General features: G+C 36.9%; 1 protein-coding gene across 5 annotated transcripts in view; it reads left to right on the top strand.

Annotated features, from left to right (window-relative positions):
- Drosha (drosha ribonuclease III) overlaps positions 1–22,452 on the top strand; it is a 118,703-nt gene extending 96,251 nt beyond the window's left edge. For all 5 annotated transcript variants that reach the window (XM_071612633.1, XM_027936245.2, XM_027936244.2 and 2 more), the window contains 9 exons: positions 799–843; positions 2,298–2,455; positions 3,500–3,605; positions 13,533–13,674; positions 15,132–15,214; positions 15,306–15,409; positions 17,713–17,805; positions 18,601–18,647; positions 22,194–22,452. In XM_071612633.1, coding sequence (XP_071468734.1) covers positions 799–843; positions 2,298–2,455; positions 3,500–3,605; positions 13,533–13,674; positions 15,132–15,214; positions 15,306–15,409; positions 17,713–17,805; positions 18,601–18,647; positions 22,194–22,324 — 909 coding nt within the window. In that variant the 3' untranslated portion in view covers positions 22,325–22,452. The remainder of the gene's footprint in view (positions 1–798; positions 844–2,297; positions 2,456–3,499; positions 3,606–13,532; positions 13,675–15,131; positions 15,215–15,305; positions 15,410–17,712; positions 17,806–18,600; positions 18,648–22,193) is intronic.
- Positions 22,453–22,731: the final 279 nt, after the last annotated feature.

Genomic DNA, 22,731 nt, shown 5'->3' with positions numbered 1-22,731 from the left:
CCTCAGCACCATATAAAAATAAATAAGTGAAATAAAGGTATTGTGCCCAACTACAATTAAAAAATAAATATTTTTTTTTTAAAGTTTTTTTGGTCATTTCTTTCAGAAGCCTAATGTTAAGGTCAGAAAGTAGATTCAGAGGTTCCCTAGAGTCAGAACATGAAGGAAAACCACTAATCCTGAGGAAATCTTAATTATACTATCTATGGATTTAACTCAACAAATGAAGTAATATACTAAGGTTTTCCATAAAATTCATTACCAGATTTCAGATGAACATTGTGTGACCCACAGTAAGAATGTGATATCATAAATGCCAGAGCTTATGAGCTAGATCTGTGGTGTTTCCCACTCTATTTTAAAACAGCTCAAGTGATAATGAATTGGTGCCTAAAATAAAAGACTTTTGAGATGAATTTTACCTATAAAAGGCATGGCTGATGCACATTCCTGGGGAATCACCAGGAATGAGAGATAGGAGAGATATGATTAAAACAGCAGCTTAATCCAGTGTATAGGTTAAGCAAATGTGTAACTTAGTTTTCAGAGGTGTTTTTGACTTCTGGGGCTGGGGGTGGCTCTTTTCCTCCCCAGCATAATAGGCTAATTAGAGTCACTACAGGCAGTTAGAGTAGTGAATACACTTTTAAAAATTAGTTTGCTAGCACTATTGAATTTGCAATAAGTGGAGTCAGCATCTGAAATAGTTCAGTATTTCAAATAATGACATTTTATTTAGTACTCTAGAGTGTGTTAAATGACCCCCTTGAGCATTAAAGACATCACTCCATTTTCCAGGACCTGCGTGAAGTTTGGCTCAATTATCCTCTCCACCCACTCCAAGTAAGTATGACCTTCCTGTCTGCAGTGAGCTTTATAGCTGCAGCCATTCGTTTTACTTTCCTTTGCCTTTTTCCCCTCATGCTTTTATCCTTTAATTCCCTTCAGTGACATTATTCTAAGCTGGGGTTTGGAATAGGAAAACTTGGGAACAAATTGTAAGGTGCACCCACGTGTGGCAGCCATGTGGTCTGGGCAGCACAAGGCAGGAAGAGCTTCTGTGTAGTAATAGAACCCCCACCCACAGCAATAGGTTTGATTCAAAGCCAAATGTGTTGACACCTATATGTCTACATGCCTGCTATTGTAGGGGAAGTACTGTGGAAGCAAGTCTGGGCATATTCAAAAAGTAGAACAAATACTAAATTAACATTGCTAAATTATAACCTAATTTGGATCTTAGAAATTAAGAGGTTTGAATCATGTTGCATAAAATTTACTGCAAATTTAAACTTTAGTACCATATGATGGCTTCTTACTCAAGATGGAATTTCAACAATTTACACATGGTGACACCCTTTCCTCGGTTGGTTTAAAAATTCTTACTATTCTTTGCTTTTATTTCTTTTATACTTTGGGATATATGCATTTGTGTACTCATCTATACACATTTTCATATGAATGTGTGTATAAAATAAATAAGACTAATCAGTACTAGTTGAGCTCTTATGAGAGACACTTTGTAGTAGTAAATGACATTAATTTAGAGTTTTAAAAAAATATTTTATTAATCATATGAGGTTGCCCAAAGTTGTTGAAAATGTTCATTTTAATTATACTTTTCATATTTGCTCTCTGCCAGTTGTTAAAGGCTCATTGTTATGTGGTATACCACCTGTCGAGTGGTATAAAAATCTCCAGTGTAAGCTGAATTCAGTTTTAATGATGCTCATTTGCCCAAATAGTTGGGTCCCTAGAAGACATAGCAGTCAAGAAACTCTTAAAGCACTGGCCTCAAAGCAGTCCCCAGAACAGCAGCATCTGCATCACCAGGATATTGTCAGGAAGGCAGATTCTCAGTCCTCACTTCAGATACAAAATCTTTCACTCCAGGGTGGGGCCCAGCCATCTGCCTTTAACAAGCTCTGCCAGTGTTTTCAAGAGTGCTAAAGTGGGAGAACCGCTGCTTTACTAGATATATATATTCTCTACCAGCTGTTCTTCAGCTTGCAGCTTCCTTGGAGAGTTAGTCTAATACTTGGGATTTTGAACTATCTGTGTACAGTACTTGGCCTTGAAATTTGATAGAAGATTGGAAAATATTATTTGAGCCTTCTTTAAATATTAGGTTTGTTTGCCATTTTAAAAGTTGAGAAAAAAGCTTCCATGTTTTATTGGCATTTCAGAAATTTCTACCCACAGGAGAAGGAATTTTATAAAACACTGTCCTAGAATTGATAATTGCTCTTCTAACTAAAATCTGCTCAAGATTCTTACTTATTTCTGTTTTTCTGTAGCTACAAGAGCCAAATACTGATCGACAACTTATTGAAACTTCTCCAGTTCTCCAGAAACTTACTGAGTTTGAAGAAGCAATTGGAGTAATTTTTACTCATGTTCGACTTCTGGCAAGGGCATTCACATTGAGAACTGTGGGATTTAACCATCTGACCCTGTGAGTTAAAAGTCCTCATGTAGTCCCAACGTGACCATTTACCTGAGACAGTTCCAAACCTTTCTGTATGCCCTTCACAGGAGTTGAAGTTTCAGACACATTTCCAGGATAGTCATTGTGAGACATGAGCCAGCAGACAGCGGTGTGGACTAGGGCAAATGCTCTAATTCAGTATTTTTGGTCTCATTATCATGCATCTTGTTCCTTCATGAAATTTAAGGAGGACATGAAGGAAATAAAAACTTTTTTCATGCAGGGACAGATGTTAAGTATTTTAGGCTTTGTAGACCATGTGGTCTGTGATTTGACTCTTTCATGACAGCCTGAAAGAGGCCATAGATTATAAAAGAATGAGTAGGGCTGTGTTCCATTGAACTTTACTCATAGAAACAGGCTGAGGGGCTGATTTTGGGCCTCCCATCCCTGCTCTAGATGAATGATTTTGATGATGAGCTAGTAAAATGATTAAGAAAACAAGCAAAATTTCATTTTTTGCTTTTTTAATACAATTTTTTTTTTTACTCATGTCCCCCAAATCAAGTATTCTCAACTCAGTAAACTTTAAAGAGTCTTACTATAATTTTTTTTGTTTTTAACATTCTTAAACTGTATCCCAGATTTGAATAAGGAGATATATATATATATATATATATATATATATATATATATATATATATGATATAATAAATTTGGTGGAAAAAAAGTCTTGTGCCTTTTAACTTTTTTTTGTTACAGGGGTATATTCTGTATTTTACTTTATTTTTCAGTTGATACGCCTCAGCTTCTAACCAGTTACTATTTCCAGTCTTTTTTTTTTAATTGGTTGTTTAATCAATACTCACTTTATTCTTCTTTCAAACTCAACCTGTGTTAACACAAGGCTCTTCTCGGTTGAGGGGCATCATGGAATTGTATTTCATTTTGTGCTTTAAAATAAGATGAATACATTGTCTCTTTAAGTCATGCCTTTTCAAAAGTTCTGGTTTTTTTCCTGAAATTCACAAGAGTTATTCATTTCTTTATATTGTTGTTGTTGTTTTTTAGAGGCCACAATCAGAGGATGGAATTTCTAGGTGATTCAATAATGCAACTGGTAGCCACAGAGTACTTATTCATTCATTTCCCAGATCACCATGAAGGACACTTAACTGTGAGTTTGTGTTCAATCACTTGCTCCAATAAGATTGCTATATAATAGAGGGTGAAGATTAGAAGGGCCAAATATATATTTATGTAAATGATGACTAAGTTCTTTGGGGCTTTAGCATGTCATGTGGCTTTGTTCATTTCATTGTGTAAATGGTGTATAATGAAAATATGCCATGAGGATTCCTTCATTTAATGATCCCCTCCTCTGTGCAAGGCATGAAGCTAGGCCTTGTGGAGGAGACAGAGTAGTTGACACCAAGTCTTTTCATAATGAATTTCAAAAACTGTTACAAGAGACTAAATTATAAGTAAATAACTACAAATAAAAACTCTCTCTCTGTATGTGTATATATGTGACTATAAATTCCCACCATAAAATGTAAAAGTAACTCTAACTATCATAAGGTAGAATATGTTAAACAGTATAAAGAGGCACAGGTAAATTGTTGGATTTGTGCAGTTTAGGAAAGGATTTCTTCTAGCTGTGGAATGGAAAAAAGGCTTCATGGATATGATGATGTTTACATCTTTAAATATGAGTAGGATTTAGCCATTGGGAGTTAGCATTCCATGCTTTGGCACTCCACACGCTGCGACTAGACAAGCAAGGGCATGTCATGAAAAATCAGAAGTTTGGGCTGAAGTGTAGCTCTATGACAGAGCACTTGCCTAGCATGCTTGGGGCCCTGATTTCAATCCTCAGTACTGCAAAAGAAAAAGAAAAACAAACAAAACCCCCCAGAGATCAGAAGGTCAAGAAACAACTCAGTTTGGTTAGAGCACAGTGGAGTGTCAGGGAGTTACAGAGACCAGGTTTGATTTGTGAATAAAGTGTAATGGTCATCATTCCTCTCACTTTTGATTCATTTTATAAAACTTGATTCAGCTTTTTTATTTGTTTCGTACTCCTTTTACTGTGTGGCACCAATCAATAATGTACTCAGAGTCGTGAACAAAACTTACCTAGAGCCAGTCATGATCTCTTCCAGGCACAAGATGTAGCCCTTTAGAAGTCCCTTGAGAATTAGCCTGAGAAAGCAAACATTTACTGGGCAAAGAAACTTAGTGATAGTTTGTAAGGTACTTGTTAGTGCTGTCTTCTGTATTATTTTGAAGCAGATAACAAATCTTTCCTACTTTGCATCATTATAGTTTTTATAAGTATTTTACTTTGCAACTGTGAACTCTAGATGTTTATGTGGGACATAAATATTGCAATTAGGAAGAATGTAGTGATTTGGTTAAGTTTAGATGTAATTTTACAGTGGCATTAGGCTTTTTCTAAGCCTACCGTTCATTTATTGAGCTCCTACTATGTACCATATACCATGCTGGGTAACCAACAGTATTCTTATTTTACGTGTAATTTTAAAGTAGCCATATATTACCTCTTAAAGTTAACTGCCTTTAGAAGAATAAGAAAGTGTTTCCTTCTTGAGTTAAAATTAAATTCTGAAGAAAACAAACATGAGGAATGAGCTTGTTTGTTGTATATAACTTAGAAAAGCAATAAATTGCATGTGTAGTATTCTGTATCAGGGAATAGACTTCATAGGTGTCAAGAGTATCTGGTTATCTGAGAAACAGCTGAACCAAACCATATAGCTTGAAGTGGTAATTCACATTATGGCTATATGGAATGTTCTGTTAAAAATGTGTGGTTTAAGTACACACATCCCCTCTCCCCCAAGTATTACTTGTGAAGTTTTAAAGGATATTAACTATCATCAGCATTGGCGTGGTTGCTCCCTCTCTTCTTGAAATAGTATCTCCATTGGCTTCTGTTATTTCTTGCCTCTTTAGCTACTCTGTCTTAGCCTGCTTTGCAAGTTTATCATATTCTTTACAGCTAAGAAATATTTCAGTATCTTAGAAATCACTCCTATACCATATCCTCTTCCTAGTATCTCTCCAAAGCAGCTTTTCTCACAAGCATTTTCACCGCATTGGCAGAGGAATTTCAGCTGCTGTCTTTAGTGTTACCTCTGTTCTGAGCTCCAGTCCCAGTTGCCTCCTCAGCATCCCGGTTCATGTCCAACACTGAATTTCTGATCTTCTCTCACCTGCATCCTTGTCCAGCGTTCCTTGAGTAATGGAATAGGTGCATTCATCCATCCAGTGTTGCATGACAAAAACCTAGGAGTGTCGTTGACTCTTCCCTCTCCACTTTCCCTGTCCAGTCCATTTACAAATCTTTACTGTTACTCTTCCAGTATTTCTTGAATGTACCCACTCTTACCACCTTGTCTCCGTCACTCACATCCTCTCCATCAGCCTCACTCACCTGGATCACTGCTGTAATTTCTGCCTAGCTATCAACATGTTACAGGAATGTGATTGACAAAGAGACCCAGTTGGAAGTAGTAACATTTATTCTCTTGGAAAGGGTAGGAAATTTAAGATCCTGTCTACAGAAAGCACAAGGCAATGCAACATTGTCCCTGAAGAGAAATGGGTTCCCTGAGTCCCCAGATTTTCCACTGGATGCAAGCTACTACTTGAAAAGCTTATCTCTGGTGTTCTCATGAGCATTCTTGTTCTGTGCCTGAAAGATGGACAGTCTCAAGCAGAAATCCTTCAGAAACCCAGGTCTCAGACCTGTGCAAAGTAATTTTTCTAGCTCCCTACACTAGTCTTCTTATGTCAACTTGTGCCCCCAGTAGTCCATTTTGTATGCTGCAGCTAGAGGAGTTTTGTTTTTTTGTTTTTTCACAGCAGATCTCCCATGACCACAATAGCCTTTCATCCTTGGTCCACTTTAGTTGTTTCTCTTCATCTCCCCAACTTTTTAACGTTGGAGTTGCCCCCATTCTCGGTTTTCAGACCTCTTCTCTTCTGACTTCTTCTCCATAAAGGAATCTTACTCTCTCTGTCTCATAGCTTTGACTCCATCTGTGTGCTACTTTCTGATTTATGTGTTAAGTCTTTACTTCTCCCTCAAACTCTACACTCATATCTATTGAATATAGGTATATTTGAATATCTTAATATACACTCAAATTCCTAGTTGTGTTTCTAATAGTTATCTCAAACCTAATCTGTTCAAAATAAAACAATTTATACCCCAAAATGAGAATCATTCCATTATTACAATTGCTCAAGCTAGAAACCTTGGAGTCATCCTTAACTCTTTTCTTTCTCTCATATTGTGCCTCCCAGCTATTAGCATATCCCAGTGATCTTCCCCTTCTGAGTACATCTTGAATCTGACCACCTCTCAGCAGTTCCACTGTTATCACCTTGATTTGAGCCATTGTTTTCTAATTTATAATCATACTCTCCCATCTGGTCCTTACCTCCTCCCCAGTCTGTTTTCATGGAAACTTGCATTTCCCATGAAAGCAGGTGCTGTTGAGATGAATCAATGCATCTTCCACCTGAAACCCATAATCACAGTTTGTGTTTGCAGAGAAAGACCAAATAAATGATCGATGAGAGAAATATGAATTTATCAGAGTTTATAATCAATCAAACTGTGTGGAAGGGCTGCTAAAAACTGGAGCTACTATGGACTAATGACATCAATCTGAAGAGTTCTGGAAGGTTAATATTAAACCGATGATCCTGTAAAGTTCTATTTTTAGGAAGAAAAAGGGATGCAGAATCATCTATTCCATTTATTCCTATATAATGTGTCTGGGCCCTTCATAATCCTAGAGATAGGGAAAGAGTTTCCTTGAACTGTTTTCTTTTTAAAGATATTTTTATTCTGTTAAATTTCTTTTCCATGATAAAAAACAATAATAAATTTCTAGGGGGGGAAAAAAACCTTTAAAGGGATAATTTTTAAAGGGAAGTCAGATGACATCACTCCTCTGAGTAAAATTTCCCAAGCTCTCCTGTCTCAAGGGTAAAAAAAAAAAAATGCTATTATAGGTACATTGAATAACATGGCTCCCTGCTGCTTTCTGACTGTCTCCTAGACTCTTCATATTGCCCCAGGGGGGTCTTGCAGAACACTAAGGAAGCCCTTGCTTTGGGGCCTTTACTCTGCTGGTTCGTGGGGTAACAGTATCCTTTTCCAGAGAATTTATGTATCCAGACCCCTCTTCTCCTTCAGGAGTCTGTCCAAAGTCATTGCCTCAATGAGGCCTTCTTTAACCCAAGCAACCTCTTTTGTCTCTAGCACCCTTCCTCAGCCTGGAATCTCATCTCCATTTTATCCTTAGTACCAAGTGTATGGTTTACAGTTAATTGTCTGTCTTTGCCCACCAAAGTGTAAACTCCAAAAAGGCCTGGGTATTTGTCCATTTTCTTCATCCTGATTTTCTGGGGAATTCCTAGTATACCAGTGCTTAGGAGGTTGACTTTGAACAAATGATCTTTATATCCCAGCTTAATGTTCTTTGGTTGCTTTGCAGAAAGTGACTGTAGATTGAGCAAGGCATCTGGCCTTGCCCACCTGCCCAACCTCATGTCACATGTTCTTTGTCTCAGTTTGTATGGTTCTCCTACCCAGAAGCTACTTTGCTTCTCACCCTTGCTGGTATCTCTACTCTTCCTTTACACATGAGCTCTGGTATGGCTTCTGGACACAGGGAAAACTCCTCCTCCCCAATGACCTTACACCATTCTGTGTCAGATATCTGTGTTCTTTTCCTTTCCGGCACTTAAACATTCTGCCGATGGCGCCAGACCAGAAGTTCTTTGAGAGCATGTTTTCGTTCATCTCTGTTCTGTAGTGCTGTCACATGGTAGGCTTTCTATACATACTTGGTGAAGAACTAAGAGTTTTGTAGGCACCTAAGTCATATTGAGAGGGAAGAGGAAGTGGCTCTGGAGGGAAGTGTCATATTGCTTTATGTATAAGGGAAGAAATTGAATATGTGGGATTATCTAAGCATTAAAACTCATTTAAAATGTGCATTGGATTACATCTCATAGTTGCATAGTGTTGGGAGGAGTGTGGCAAATTATTCATTACTTTGATTGAAGGACACACAACTGCAGGAATTCGTTTTGGAAGGCATCAGTAGCATTGAGCCATTCCCTTACACACTTGTTTTGCAAGGAATAAGGACAGTTGCGCAGATGTAATCATGTTTTTCACATTTTGAATGCTGATGGGGAAAAACACATTGTTCTGGAAGTTGGGTATTTTCCCTTGAAAATACTCCAGAAGGAATGTTAGGCTTACACAATTGTTCTAGCATAAGAAGCTTGAATGGGAGCATGGAGGGAAGAAGTTCTGTTTCAAACCTGAAGTTCTTGTTTTTGGGGGTAAGCCTTCCCAGTAGAGTCAGTGTAAATAATGAGAATGTCTCGAAAAAGTATTACTGAGGCCAGAATGCCTGTCCTGTTATGTGTGGAAATTTTCAGCCATAGGAGTATTATCTGTATCTCTCTTCTCTGCTGCCAAGCTAAAGAAGTGTTGCTCATCTGCATGCCTGCTGTATGCAAGAACTGTTCACTATGGTGGCATGCACTGGCAAGATGAATATGTGGGATTTTTTTGTTTAATTTTAGAGGAATGATTTGGGATAATGAGAAAGAGAGCAAGGGTTACAAATAAAACGTTTAAGAACCAGTGATTTAATCCTGACTTGCTCTCTCTAGACTGCTCTGTGTGTAAATCATCCAGACAAACAGGGATCTTATCTCAAAGATCTCTTCAAGAAGATAGATTCCCTGCCTCCTGCTTGGGGATTTCTCCATCACTGAGATAATTTGGCCTTTGTATCTGACCTGCATTCTGCCTGCTAGCATTTGACTATCTTTTCTTTAATTATCATGGGAAATGTAGACCATCTGGCTACCACTCTTGGTATAATAGACCTATGTGGCATATCACTGTCACTTTTAATAGTATATTCTGCTTTCACCCCATGTTCTTCTATTAAAGCCCTCAAAATAATAAATCACAGTCTACTTATTTTACACTAGGTGGCCCTCTCTGGTAGCTCGTGTCCTATGGCTTAGAATCTTTAGAATCAAGAGTGAATAGGGAAGTTAAAGGAAGAATGTGTGTGTGTGTGTGTGTGTGTGTGTGTGTATTTGACTTAATAAATATATATTTGTTCTCATGGAAACTTAAGTTTGAGTTAAGTAATTATAAAAGGCGGCTATGCTGAGAGAATAGGAAACATGTAGGATTCTCAAAACCTGAATTTGAGATTTGAGTTGTTTACACTGGTCCCTGACATTGCACCAAAAATCAGCAGACCTTTTCTCAGGTTTACAGAGAGCTTAACTATAGTTTTCTGCATTGTTTCTAGCAATTTCAAATTAAACTGTTCAGAGTTTGTTTGTTTAATTTAGGGATAGATAAACACTTGATAAAATCAAGAGTATTGAAGACAATGAGGGAATGCCTATCTAAAACATTTAGCACTGAAAACAAATTCACGGGAATTCCTTGAACTGTCTAGAACCCTTTTCCCATTTCTGAAGAGCAAGCAAATCTTTCCCAATGGTGATGATGCTATTGCGGATAACCATAGCTAACATATCAGGCAGGTGTGTTTATCACAAGCTAGTAACTATGATTAGATTGCATGTTCACTCAGTCTAACCTGTGAGATGGGTACTAATTTCTCCATTTTGTAGATGAGGAAATTGAGGTCCAGAGATATTTAGTAATTTTATGAGTCACTTAGCTATGACATGCTAGAGTCACAGTTTGAACCCTTGTGCTTTTTTTTTTTTACTATGAATATCTAACACAAGGCATTGTTTACAGTATGATAACTCTTGTGCTAAGTCGCTTAATGTTTATTTTCTAGATTTCTACTAAAACTAAAAAGCAGATATGTTCTCTTTGTAAAATAATAATTTATAGCATCAACATCTGTAGGTTTTCCATATAATGTCTTATTCATTCATATTGATCCACTACAGTTGTTCTGAAATAAACAGATTGCATTTCCACTGCCCCCTTTGTGGATTCCTCATCCTCTATAGGAGAGTATAGACTTCACACCACCTGGCAGCTCACCTATCTCAGCTCTCCCTCATTTGTCTCTGATTTCTCCTCCAGTTCTACCCGGTAGTCATCTAGCTGCATCTTGACCCCTTGCTTTTTCTGTAGCAGTTTCTCTTCTTGGAAAACTCTTCTCCACCCTTCTCTCACTAGCCTCTTGGGCTTTTTCTGATTCTGCATTCATCACGGTCTATCTACATGAATTTTTTCAAAAGGCACATGTCCAGCTTACAGCCCCATAAATTCTGATTCCTTGATTCCTGGAAGAAGGTAGGCATTGGATATGACAGCCAGGTGGATGAGCCCCTGAAATGCCTCTACTCAGCTTTCTGGAAGGCCAGGAGGAGCACCTGCATTTACCTGTGGTCTCTGTGCTGACACTGAAGCCACCACAGTGCATTGCAGCAGCCAGTTTGCATGTGGCTTCCAGAGGAACTGTCTGTTCCTGAGGGCAGTAATAGGATGTTGTTGAGCCTCTCAGGTTCTGTGGCTTTCAGCACAGAGCCTTGTGTATAATCAGCCCCCGCTACTGGAACACTGAATCGCCATAACCTCAGAAGGATTTTTTTCCTTGCTTACCATCCCTGCCTCCATCCCACTCTTTGGCAACTGGCAGATTCATTCTGAAGCAGAGTTCAAAAAAGGAAAGGATGAAATTTTAAGAAGCACTATTTGGACTTTCTTATTTAGGTGAAGAGCAAGGTCTTTCTTATCTCTTTTCAACTTACTTTCCAAATTTAAACTGACTACAAAAATATGGAAGATTAATAGCTTCCTTCTCCCCCACTGACATTTGGTTCAGGCTCTGGGTTTTGGCAGGAACTTAGAGATCTCAATTTCTGCTAGCCACCCTGCTACTTTAAGACCTGTCAGGGCCTGTGTTAAGTAAAACTGGAAGCACTTCTGTTTCATCCTCACTGCTTTCCTCCTTCACTGTCAGACAGTGTTACTATACAACAATGAACCAGGAACCCTGGCACTGGAAGGTGGCAGCTGGGGCCCAGTAACCAGTGGTGTTTCGTCCCTTGCATGAGCTCATGTGTACACTGGAGTAGTTGGTTCTGAGGCAGGAACACTCCATATAAGCAGCCTATGGAGTCTTCTTCCCTCATCAAAAGCATATGTTCAGAGAGGACCCCCTTTGGTTAGCACAACTGTATTCCCAAAATAGGATTCCTGTTCCCCCATGGCTTCTGCTTTGAGAACCCTCCCCCTCCAATTTGAAATCTAATCCAAAAAAGATACATCACTTCCAGCCCAAGTCTTCTGTAATTATAAGATATTGGACTGTAGTCTCCTTATTGTTGGGGTCTTCTATGAACATTATATGCTTGGCCTTTTTGTAAAAAATTGTGGTACTGGGAATTGAACTCAGGAACACTACCATGAGCTACATCACCAGCCCAGCCCTTTTAAAATTTTGAGACAAGGTGTCAAGTTGCCCATCCTAGCAGTGAACTTGCTATTCTCCTGCCTCAGTCTTCTGAGTAGCTGGTATTACAGGGGTGTGCCACCATGTTTGGTTGTACTTGTCCTTTTTAATTTTGAATTCTGGCATGGACATTAATTTTAATGAAACACTCTATTGAAGAAAAGATGGAGTTAAGGGGGAAATAGGAGGAAGGGAGCAGAGACAGGCAAAGAGTTATAGTCTAAAATTCAACAACAAGCATGGCTTATGAAGATCAAGCTGTATTTCTGCTTCATGAATCATTGTCAGACAAATTAAGAACATATTGTTTCTTATTTATCTATTGTGAAGGATTCAATATCAAGCATTGAGAATAAATCTTGATTTTCATAAGCTCTGTTGACACTTTTGAGCCATAGAGCATAAAACTTGCATCTAATAAACAAAGTGTGACGCGGAACAGTGGAGGGCATGACACCAGCACCACCCAGCTGCTTCCTGCTCTTGCTCTGTGTTCAGGAAGGTTTCTTCAAGAGACCAAGAATTTGTTATATTTATCGTAGGAAGCATTGTAGTTTTAGGTTCATTATTTCCCCAAATCCTGGAGATTGGGCATAATTCAGTTTTTGTTTGGGGAGTTGCCATCTTTGTATCTACCCACCTTCTCCTAGGTTCCCTCCCCACCTCTCTCCTAGTGAGTGTTAAACCAGGTTGTTTTGTGGATACCTCTGTAACAGCTTGGTTGCATAATTTTTAGGTGGTATCTAATATTACCTTGGATAGTTTTTAGAGGACTCTTACCTGTCTGAAATTCTTAGTAGAAATTTTTGTTTTGAATTCCTGAAATTGAAATATGAAAATTTTAATTGATTAAAGATAAAGGATCAAAGTATGAAAACTGAGATTCAGATAGCATAAATCTTTAAAATAATAATAAAAGGAAAAATGTACATAAATAATTTAAATCTTTTCAATATTACTTACTAAAACATAATTTCTCTAAATCCTATAATATCAAAATTAAGATCTGTGCCCTGAAATTTGATGTTTGTTTTAGACTTTTAGGAAACCTTCCTTAAGACCAATGTACAGTGACAGAAAGTAGGCTGTTTGCCTGCTGGTTGGGGGAGCATTGAATTCCTAGGGGTACAGGGAATTGGGGCAGTGGAAATGTATAAGATTTTCAAAATTGATCTAATTGTTCCCTCAAAGGGGGTATATTTTATTGGATGTACATAATACTTAAGAAAAATGATTTTTAAAAATTTTTAATCCTTCCTTATTTAATAGCATTAAACTTGATAGAAATTATTGACCTTCTGTCATATTATAGCATATCCCCAACCCTACCCCACTGCTACTAAACAAGTAAAAAAACTAAGTGTTAAGTAAAATCCAGGTAGCAGAACAGAAAGGGTTATGCAGGAGAAGCAGAGAACATATGGAATATTCCACATCATCCAAGGGAAATGGTTGAGGATGGAGACCCGGTGTTCCTGTCATGAGATGTTCTCAGGGCTGGTTCGGCCGAACATATGAGCAAGCCCTAGACGAAAAGCGAAGTGATTTCTTTATGTGCTCCAATTCCTTCTGACCAGTTGCTGCGAAGTTCTCTGGTGAATAACAGAACTCAAGCCAAGGTGGCGGAGGAGCTGGGCATGCAGGAGTATGCCATAACTAATGACAAAACCAAGAGGCCTGTGGCGCTGAGGACCAAGACCTTGGCGGACCTTTTAGAATGTGAGTCCTACAGGGTAAAGTTTTTCTCTTAACCTGCAGTTCAAAGTTTAAGTCAAGTTGACCAATTTTTATCCTCCTCATTTATACCTTTTGGCTAAAGAAACCTCTTTTCTCTTTTAGTTTTTGTTTGTTTGTTTATGCTTTTCATCAAAGCTTGTTTGAAAGAAAATGATTTGAAATTAAGATGTGAATAATGCATTTACATTTAATCTCTCTGTTCAGTGGTAGTTTCCCCTATAGTCCTCCCTCTCTCAGCCATCATATCTCTTTATGTGACACAATAACAGATGTAAAGATTGGTCATTGTGAATCATAGCTTTTTGCCACACAGCAACCTTCATAAAGTGGCCCAGAAAAAGGGATAGGTTGTCCACAAAAGACGAAAATTTTCATTGATTATTTTGAGTGAGCTCACAGTTCTACTTTGCAGTTTCTGATATGGTGTAGTTGCATTCTAAATAATTCCATTGTCGCTAACTAAAGGATTACATAAATAATTTTTTCAGATATTATCTCAAAGGAAGTGGACCATTGCAGGCCTTAGAATTTTGTTGTTGTTGTTATAATATTTTTGTCAATTGCAATTATATACAAATATTAAAGTATGTAGAAAACCAGATTATTTAAAAAGTACAAAGGCAATTTAAGGAATTATTTTTCAACTGAATAAAAGTAACTGAAAGATTAAGATTATATAAAAATTTAGTTGAGAAATCAAGAGCATTTTTCTTTTTAGCTCAATGAAAGCTATTTTTTTCTTTTTCTTTTTTTCTTTTTTGTTTTTTCTGTTGTTTGTTTTAAATCTACTGTTTGTCTACGTGGTTAAAGTTCCTTTTTAATTGCATCATCTTTGTAACCAATGTTTGTTTATCTATCTATATTTAGTAGTTCACCATTTATTAATGCAAAATTGTATATATAGTTATGTTGTCATTAAGCCCAGAACTAAATTTTTCTTAATGTGGGCAGATTAGATCTTTAAAAATTGTCGTCTTCTGTTCATGAAATTTTAACGTGGGACTCTTACATAGATGATCTGAAGATTAATATGGGAGTAGTAGGCCTCAAGAATGTGTTTATTCTGATATGTTATGTTACACATTCTGAATATGTTGTTCTTCAAGCTGCATTTTGATTTGTTAGATATAATGTGGTTGTGGACTCAGGTACCCTTTTTTCCCTGCTGTACAGCAGCATTTTGTGTGTCTTTTATTTAGCCCTTAGCTAACTGCAATTTGGCCTTTGTTACTATGTGATTTTGCATCTTAATAACACATCTATGATGCTGCTGCTAATATTAGTGATAAAGATTAGAATTTTAAGGAAAGATGAAATGGTTATGCTGAAATAGAAAGGGCCTGGAAGGTGAAAACTTTATTAATATGTTGCTTAAAAGTCTAGGTCTTTTGCTCTTTTTGATAAATTGCAGTGAATATTTGTTTTTATTTTTTTTCCAGCATTTATTGCAGCACTGTACATTGATAAGGATTTGGAATACGTTCATACTTTCATGAATGTCTGTTTCTTTCCACGATTAAAAGTAAGCTCATATGAAGTTTAAATGTGTGGTATACTTTGTTTCTGGTGATTCCAGAACCCTTTACTAAATGCGTTTTGGGAACTTACCACAGGAGTTCATTTTGAATCAAGATTGGAATGACCCCAAATCCCAGCTACAGCAGTGCTGCTTGACACTTAGGACAGAAGGGAAAGAGCCAGACATTCCCCTGTACAAGTAAGTACTCGTTGCTTGTAGACCATTGGACCAGTATGCTTAGCTGATCTTCATGTGCTTTGAGGGAAAACTAATGAATGGGCTGATCATGACGAGAGCCCAGGATCAAGGCATACTGACTGTTGGTGAGGCACTGGGCCCAGCAGAGAAACTCCTTGGGCCTCTCCATCTTGGCAGTAAGATGGAACCATGTATTTGCATAGGCAAGGGGTAAAACAGCATTGAAAATACATTTTTTAAACATCCCTAAAATCATTTTTTAAACATCCCTAAAATCATTTATGGATGATTTATCTCTCATTTATCTCTGTGCCTTCTCCCAGCTCTGAAATTCTCTGTACTGCTGCATGGCAGGAAGACATACTAAAATTACAAGATCAAAATAAGAATTGTTCTTATGTACATTTTTATATTTGTCTTCTTATTTCTTCTAATCTAGAAACACAGCCTAGCACAACTTCTGCATCTAAATTAGAAGATCCTGGGTGCTTATTTGTAGCAGTATTTGGGTACTTTTCTGTTCTTGCCCTTGAATGCCTATTGGCTTCTGTCTCTGTCACCTAACAGATAGGTTGCCTCCCCCAGTGGTCACTGTGAGAAGCAGGGCAGTTGTTCTCTGCTGCTGGGTTACTCAGATATTAAAAGCTTCTTTCTTAGAATTTATATCAAAAGCAGCCTTATACTTTTGAGTATCTTTTCACTCTGAGTAATAGCCAAAAGTCATTCAAGAGCAATTAAGGTAAGTAATGGGTCACTTACCACATCCACCAGTTGTGATGATAGTAGGTTTGACTCTGAAGACAAGTAATCGTCTTGTGACACTTATATGTTGATTCAGAAGGTGATATAAAGAGGAATTATAAACTGAAGGGATTATCCAAGTATATAGGTCTCATCCTAAAGTATTGTTGATATGTGATTTTAGGGATGTTTAAAAATATATTTTCAGAGCTGTTTTACCCCTTGCCTATGCAGAAGTGGTTGCAAGCACACATTTGTGTATGTGTGTTCCATATGAAATGAAAGCCCTCCTTTGGACTTTTCAAGCTTCAGAATACTCAAGGAGAAACATAGTGGCAGTTGGGAATTTTAAATCTTTTTTCATATTTTTATTTAATACTCAGAACAGTTCATAGGTTTTTTTGCTAAAAGCAAAACTGAGTCCAGGAGAAGGTTGAGTCACCCCACAGCAAGCTACTCGAATTGTGCCAAGAAGCTGTCACTACAAAACAGCATTTCCTTTATTTATTGGGGAAAGAAGCCCAAATGTTTAGAAATGGCACTTTAATATGTGCCTAATAAGCATAATGAATATCTGAGCTGTATTATATGAAAGGCTCAAAGCATTTCCTCGTCAAAGTGATAATTAAGGTTCAATAAACTAAATAGGATGATAAACTTTTCATAGGCCAGGCACAATTGCCGTAGTAAGTACTGCCGTGGAGAAGCCAGCACTGCACGCTCATCCCTTGGAGTTTAGGAATACAAAGGAAATTGCTGTGCTCCCTTCTCATGCCCCCCAACCCCCCAGAGGAGTACATGATGAGTCTGTTCTTTGTTATCAAGATGATGGGGTTGTTTTACATAGTTTTTTCACGATTACTATATTCATTCCATTATCTTTGTTGGTTATTTTTAATTTCCCTTTTCCTTGAAGTTATCAGATTTACTGTATTTGAAATCTGGACTACTTCATTAAAATCCTGTAGCTTTGTTTTTAGGTGATTGTGTTGTGTACTTGGCATTATAATGTACCTTTGAAATGATCTTAGATGTTTCAGAAATTAAATATGTTTTCTGATCTCTTCGATAAAATATCAGACATTAGAAAGAATCCATAAAGGATGTGAAACCTCTCAGACATGACCTGAGGTATATTACCTGAATGTTTGCTGGATTTAGCTGTGATTAGCACTGAAAAACAGTGACCAGACTAAAGCTGTTAACTTTCACAGTAGAACTTTTTAAATTTTATGATACTTTAAATATGCACACTTAGATGTCAGTTGGAAGTATATTGCACTGCACTGTGAGTGTTTAGATGCTATTCATATTACTTTGGGAAAAATATAAAAATGAAGTACAGAATTTTTAAAATTTGCTATTTCAAAAGCTCTCAGTATTTGGTCAGTTTGACAAATTAAAAACTCACCCCTCTCCCTTTTCTACCATTTTCATGTTACTTGTTATTTTTACCTCCCTTTGTCTAGGCAATAAGTACATGGGGTTTGTTGGAGTTTTATAGTAGCAAGAGAAATTAATTAGTGCTTTTCTATAATTAATGTTCTTTTATTTCACTTTAGGACTCTGCAGACAGTGGGGCCATCCCATGCTCGAACCTATACTGTGGCTGTTTATTTCAAGGGAGAAAGAATAGGCTGTGGGAAAGGACCAAGGTACGGGAAGCAAATACTTCAAATTTCATGGAATGACTGTCCTGTGTGCAAGGAAGTCCCTACTTGGTATTTTCAAGTCCTATAGTCTCCTTGCTAACTTAGAGTGTGGAGTGTTTGAGGATAATAGTAAAGTGAATCCCAAGGATTAATGTCCCCACCAAGCCAACCTCTGAACTTTATAAACATCCTTAAACAGGGAATGCCATTAAATAAGGGGCTTTGCTTACTTAGAGAAAGCCATTTTTGCTGGTACACAGGTCAGTTCTATCCAGTTTTAGTCTGAGTACACATGAATGCAAGCTAGACATGTAAGATATGCCATGTTGTGCATGACATAGTCCTTAGACCTTTGATTTCTTATCACATCTCATTTGAATTTTGTGGAAATGCTCTCATCTTTGTTAAAAAAAAATTACGTGTATTATCACTTTTCTTTGACCCCTCCAATCTATATCTTGTTTCTCTATTTTATTTATTTCCTCTTTAAACTTTACATTGAGAGTATTCAACCTTAAGCAAGAAATACTTCAGACCTATTATAAATGGAAGACATTTTATTGCATATGAAAAGTGTAGAATGAGTATCTTAAATAGGCTTTATGCAAATAAAAGACATTTCTCATGCTCTTGTGTATGTTCCTATCTGCACAATTCAATATTTGACAATAGAAAAATCACATGAAATTTTATGCACCAAACATGAAAATCAGCCTTAATAATTTATAGCCATAACTTGTGTTTTTGAAAAAATAATCTTTAAATTAAAGTGTATCTCACCTTTATTTTATTTAATAGTATTCAGCAAGCAGAAATGGGAGCAGCAATGGATGCACTTGAAAAATGTAAGCCTATCTCTTTTTCTATAATTATATGTTCATAGTGTAATGAGTGTTTTATGGAGAAAAAATGAAGAAGTAGAAAAATGGTAAGTACTGATAAAATGTGATCTTGTTTTCTTCATAATTATTCTCCAACAGAGTACAGTAAAATATAAGATATGTATAAAATGGGCTTATAACTTAAAAATCAATTATTCCTGAGAGTGCATTTTGATTGTCATTTTCCTTTTTTGCATTAGAGTCCCACTCTCAGCCCATGTAGCTCATGTGAACATGAGGTTATTGTGTTTTCACCCATATATTTATACTTCCATAGTCTTATACAGAAGTAAAAGTATAAACATGAATATTTTTCTTTTCTGTTTTTGCTTATTGTTTTATTAAATTGAATATTTACATGCTTCTGCATATATTTGTATACTACAATCTTACATGAGATACATTATTCTTGCTCAGTAATACATCATGGGAAATCTTTCAAGTCAAAGGGAATGCTTCAATCCATTTTTTCCTGCTTTTCTTCGCCCCCCCCCCCCCCCCCCCCTCCAGTACTGGAGATTGAACCCAGGACCTCTTGCATACTCTATCACTATGCAATAGCTCCAGCCCCTCCATTCTTTCTTAATGACTGCATACTATTTCCCACTATGGATGTGCTATCTTTTATTCAGCTTTTTAAATTATTACTATTGTGGCGAATACTTTGTTTCTGCGTGTGTACACGTGTTTATCATTGTCAAAATAAATGTCTATATATGGGTGCTTTCAGTTCTATGGGATAGATTTCAAGAGTGGAAATCCTGGGTTGAAGAAACTTAAATCACATAATTGACCGTGGAAGGGACTGCATGGTCTTTTCTAAATTGAGTGCGAGCCATTTTTCTTCTAAGCAGACGTGTGGGCACACCATGATAATGTAGTTCAGTTATGCTGCAAGTACCCAGTGAAAAGAGTTGGGAGAGAGTGAACTGCAGGAAGCAAGAGTGAAGAGGCCCAGGACACTCAGTTGTGGGAAGGATTCCAGGAAAGGCAAGAGGACTGAGACCCAAGTGGTAATCCGCAGACAGTGCCTTCCTGTTTGGGAGAGCAGGGAGGTAGTTGGGTGGGGGAGAAGCCAGTGCAGCCAAGATCTAATGTCCATGGAATCTTCACTGAGAGTTTTACATTGAATCTGCTGGGAATTTTTTCACCCATTATATATATATTCACAATCACATATTGAAATAAAATTAAGGTTCCATTTTCCAGTTACAGAATTGTTAGAGGTTATCTTTGGAGGCTTTTTTTTTTTTTTTAAATTGATTTTAGCTTTAAACAGTACCAGAAAGCTCACCTGTTCTGAGACAGGCCTCCACAAACATACTGGTAGGAATGACTAGTTTAAACTGCTAGAAAGCAACTTGGCTATATGTGTCAGGTCCTTAAAAAAGTTCATACTCTTTGAACAAATTATTTGATTTAATTGAAGTATGAACTAGGGTTCACCTACCATGGTAATCATAGCTTGACTTATAATATTTAAAAAAAAACTTTGTTTAATATTAAGGAAATGCTTAATAAATTATAGTATATTCCAGGAACTGACAAACATTTTTCATAAAAGGACAGATATTTTAGGCTTCACAGGCTACACCGAATTTAAAAATTACTCAACTCTGGCACAGTGGCCCACAGGCATATAATTAGTGTGCAGACTAAGAGGTATGCATCTGTGTTCCAATAAAACTTTATTGAGAAAAACTGGTAAAGGGCTGTATTTGACCTATGGCAGTAGTTTACCAACTCTTGCTACATCCAAATGTGGAATATTTTGTAGCCACTAAAATTATATTTTTGAAGACTAATGATATAGGGAAATGCTAAGATTGTAGTAAACAGAAAAAAGTATACCCATTGGTACATACCTGTAGTCTCCGATTGTAAGGGTAGATGATGGAATGGTTTTAAATGTTTATCTATCTGTGCAATGTGTATACACGTTTTTGTTGTGTGTGTATGTAGTATATAACTTCTTAGGGGGAAAAAGGCTATCTGGACATATTCTTGAAGTCTACCAATACTGGGATTTTCTTTTAAAAATGCAAATTAAATTTTACAGTAGTATATACTGAAGAAATAGGGTTCATTTCATAGAAATGAAGTTAGTTTTACAACTAACTTCTTGGATTTTATTTATTCTTTTAGAAAGTATTTGTAATATTTGAAACCTGTGATTTACATAGTACATAAGAAATCAATTTGGTATTATTTAGGGAAGAGGATTTTATTACTGTTTTATTTCTAAGATATAAATGTTGTGTTCTTCTTGTTTAAAAATCACTGTAAGGGGGCTGGGGTTGTGGCTCAGTGGTAGAGCGCTCGCCCAGCACATGGGAGGCACTGGGTTTGATTCTCAGCATCACATGAAAATAAATAAAATAAAGGTATTGTGTCCAACTACACCTTAAAAACAAAATATTAAAAAAAAAAAAAAAAATCACTGTAAGGTCTTTACTGAATCACTGCCTGTCGCTTTTTTTTTTTTTTTTTTTCACCTCCCTGACCCATCTCCAACCTGGGGTAAGGAATGAACACTGTATAAAAGAATGTAGGAATATACTGTAAATAAAGTCACTCATTATGCTTCACCCTTAAAACACAGACACACAAACTTAACTTGCCAGGCCCAAAGAGGCCATGTTCTCCCTCAGCTCTGCTTCATAAGGAAGAAGAGCCTATTGCCCACAGCAGTCCCTCAGCTGGCCAGGCAGAGCCTCTGCATTACCAGATGGCACACGTTTCCTTTGAGAAGCTTGTCATTTAAGTACATGTATGTGACTAAGTATATGAAATGGCTATTTCTGTTCTACACTTGATTTCTTCATTGCTACACAAAAGTTAGACCATAAATGATCACAGAATTATAAAATTTCCAAATCTTAGTCCAGATTTTCCTTGTGTCAGCACTGTTTCACAGTGTCAAGTATCAAACTAAATATAGCTTCAACTGTGCCACTGAGTGATGTTTTTCTTTAATCAAATCAAAATTCTCTACTTGATTTACTTTTACAGATATGGGCTTTGGACCTTTCCTGGTAAACTTTAAAAATAGAATTAATTGCCAAACATAATGACTTAGAATATGGCCTCCTTTTGTCCTTCCGAGATCCTTTAGACTTTTTTCAGAAACTTTAGTTCTTGATATATACTACCACTATGTGTCTGAAGCTTTGGTTTGAGCTTTTCAAAAATAGACCACTCTGTTGTATGGTGTCTTTTAATCTCTCCCCAAAAATCACTTGTTGCCAGGAGAACAGTGTTAAAGCATCTGGTTGGGAACATTCCAGAACCACACATCTGTGTTTTAACATTTCTGTATATTTTGGTACCATTTATACTCATCACCTCAGATATTGAAATCTAGAATTGGGAATGCTGATCCAGATTCCTGTTTATTTCTGAATAACAAAAGTAAAACACAGCTACATACATGGATATAAGTGTACGTTGTGTGTATGTGTTAGTTTGCATCATTCTTTATTAAGTATAAAATATATCTCCTTGTGTCAGATAACTTTCCCCAGATGGCCCATCAGAAGCGGTTCATTGAGCGGAAGTACAGACAAGAGTTAAAAGAAATGAGGTGGGAAAGAGAACATCAAGAGAGAGAGCCAGATGAGACTGAAGACATAAAGAAGTGAAGGAGGGCATGGAAGTGGCGGAGTATTTACTTGCTTAATAACTGTGACTGTTGCCCATCGAGACCTAGCCTAGTTTTCCCAGAGACAATGAATGAATTGTGCCCATTGAAATAAAACTCAAAGTCAAATTGCTGTTGTTGTTTTACTGATCAAATATTCTGTTTTTAGCTGGATGATCTTTATTACAAAGTATTTGAGTCTTGTATTTAATGGAAACTTCACTTGGGTGGATGTGCATTATTCCCTTTTATTTTGCCCTTTAAACAATAAAATTTAAAAAGCATATTCTATGTAGAATAGATCCTGTTTTTCTATCTCTGTCTTAGATTGTAACCTCAGACTGTCAGCTGATAGGTGAAAATTCACTTTATCAGGTATTTTGACTATATGGTAATAACAACTGTACT

This window comes from Marmota flaviventris, chromosome 5, assembly GCF_047511675.1.
Source record: "Marmota flaviventris isolate mMarFla1 chromosome 5, mMarFla1.hap1, whole genome shotgun sequence".
NCBI classification, from domain to species: domain Eukaryota; kingdom Metazoa; phylum Chordata; class Mammalia; order Rodentia; family Sciuridae; genus Marmota; species Marmota flaviventris.
This window is presented reverse-complemented; position numbering and strand designations above follow the sequence as displayed.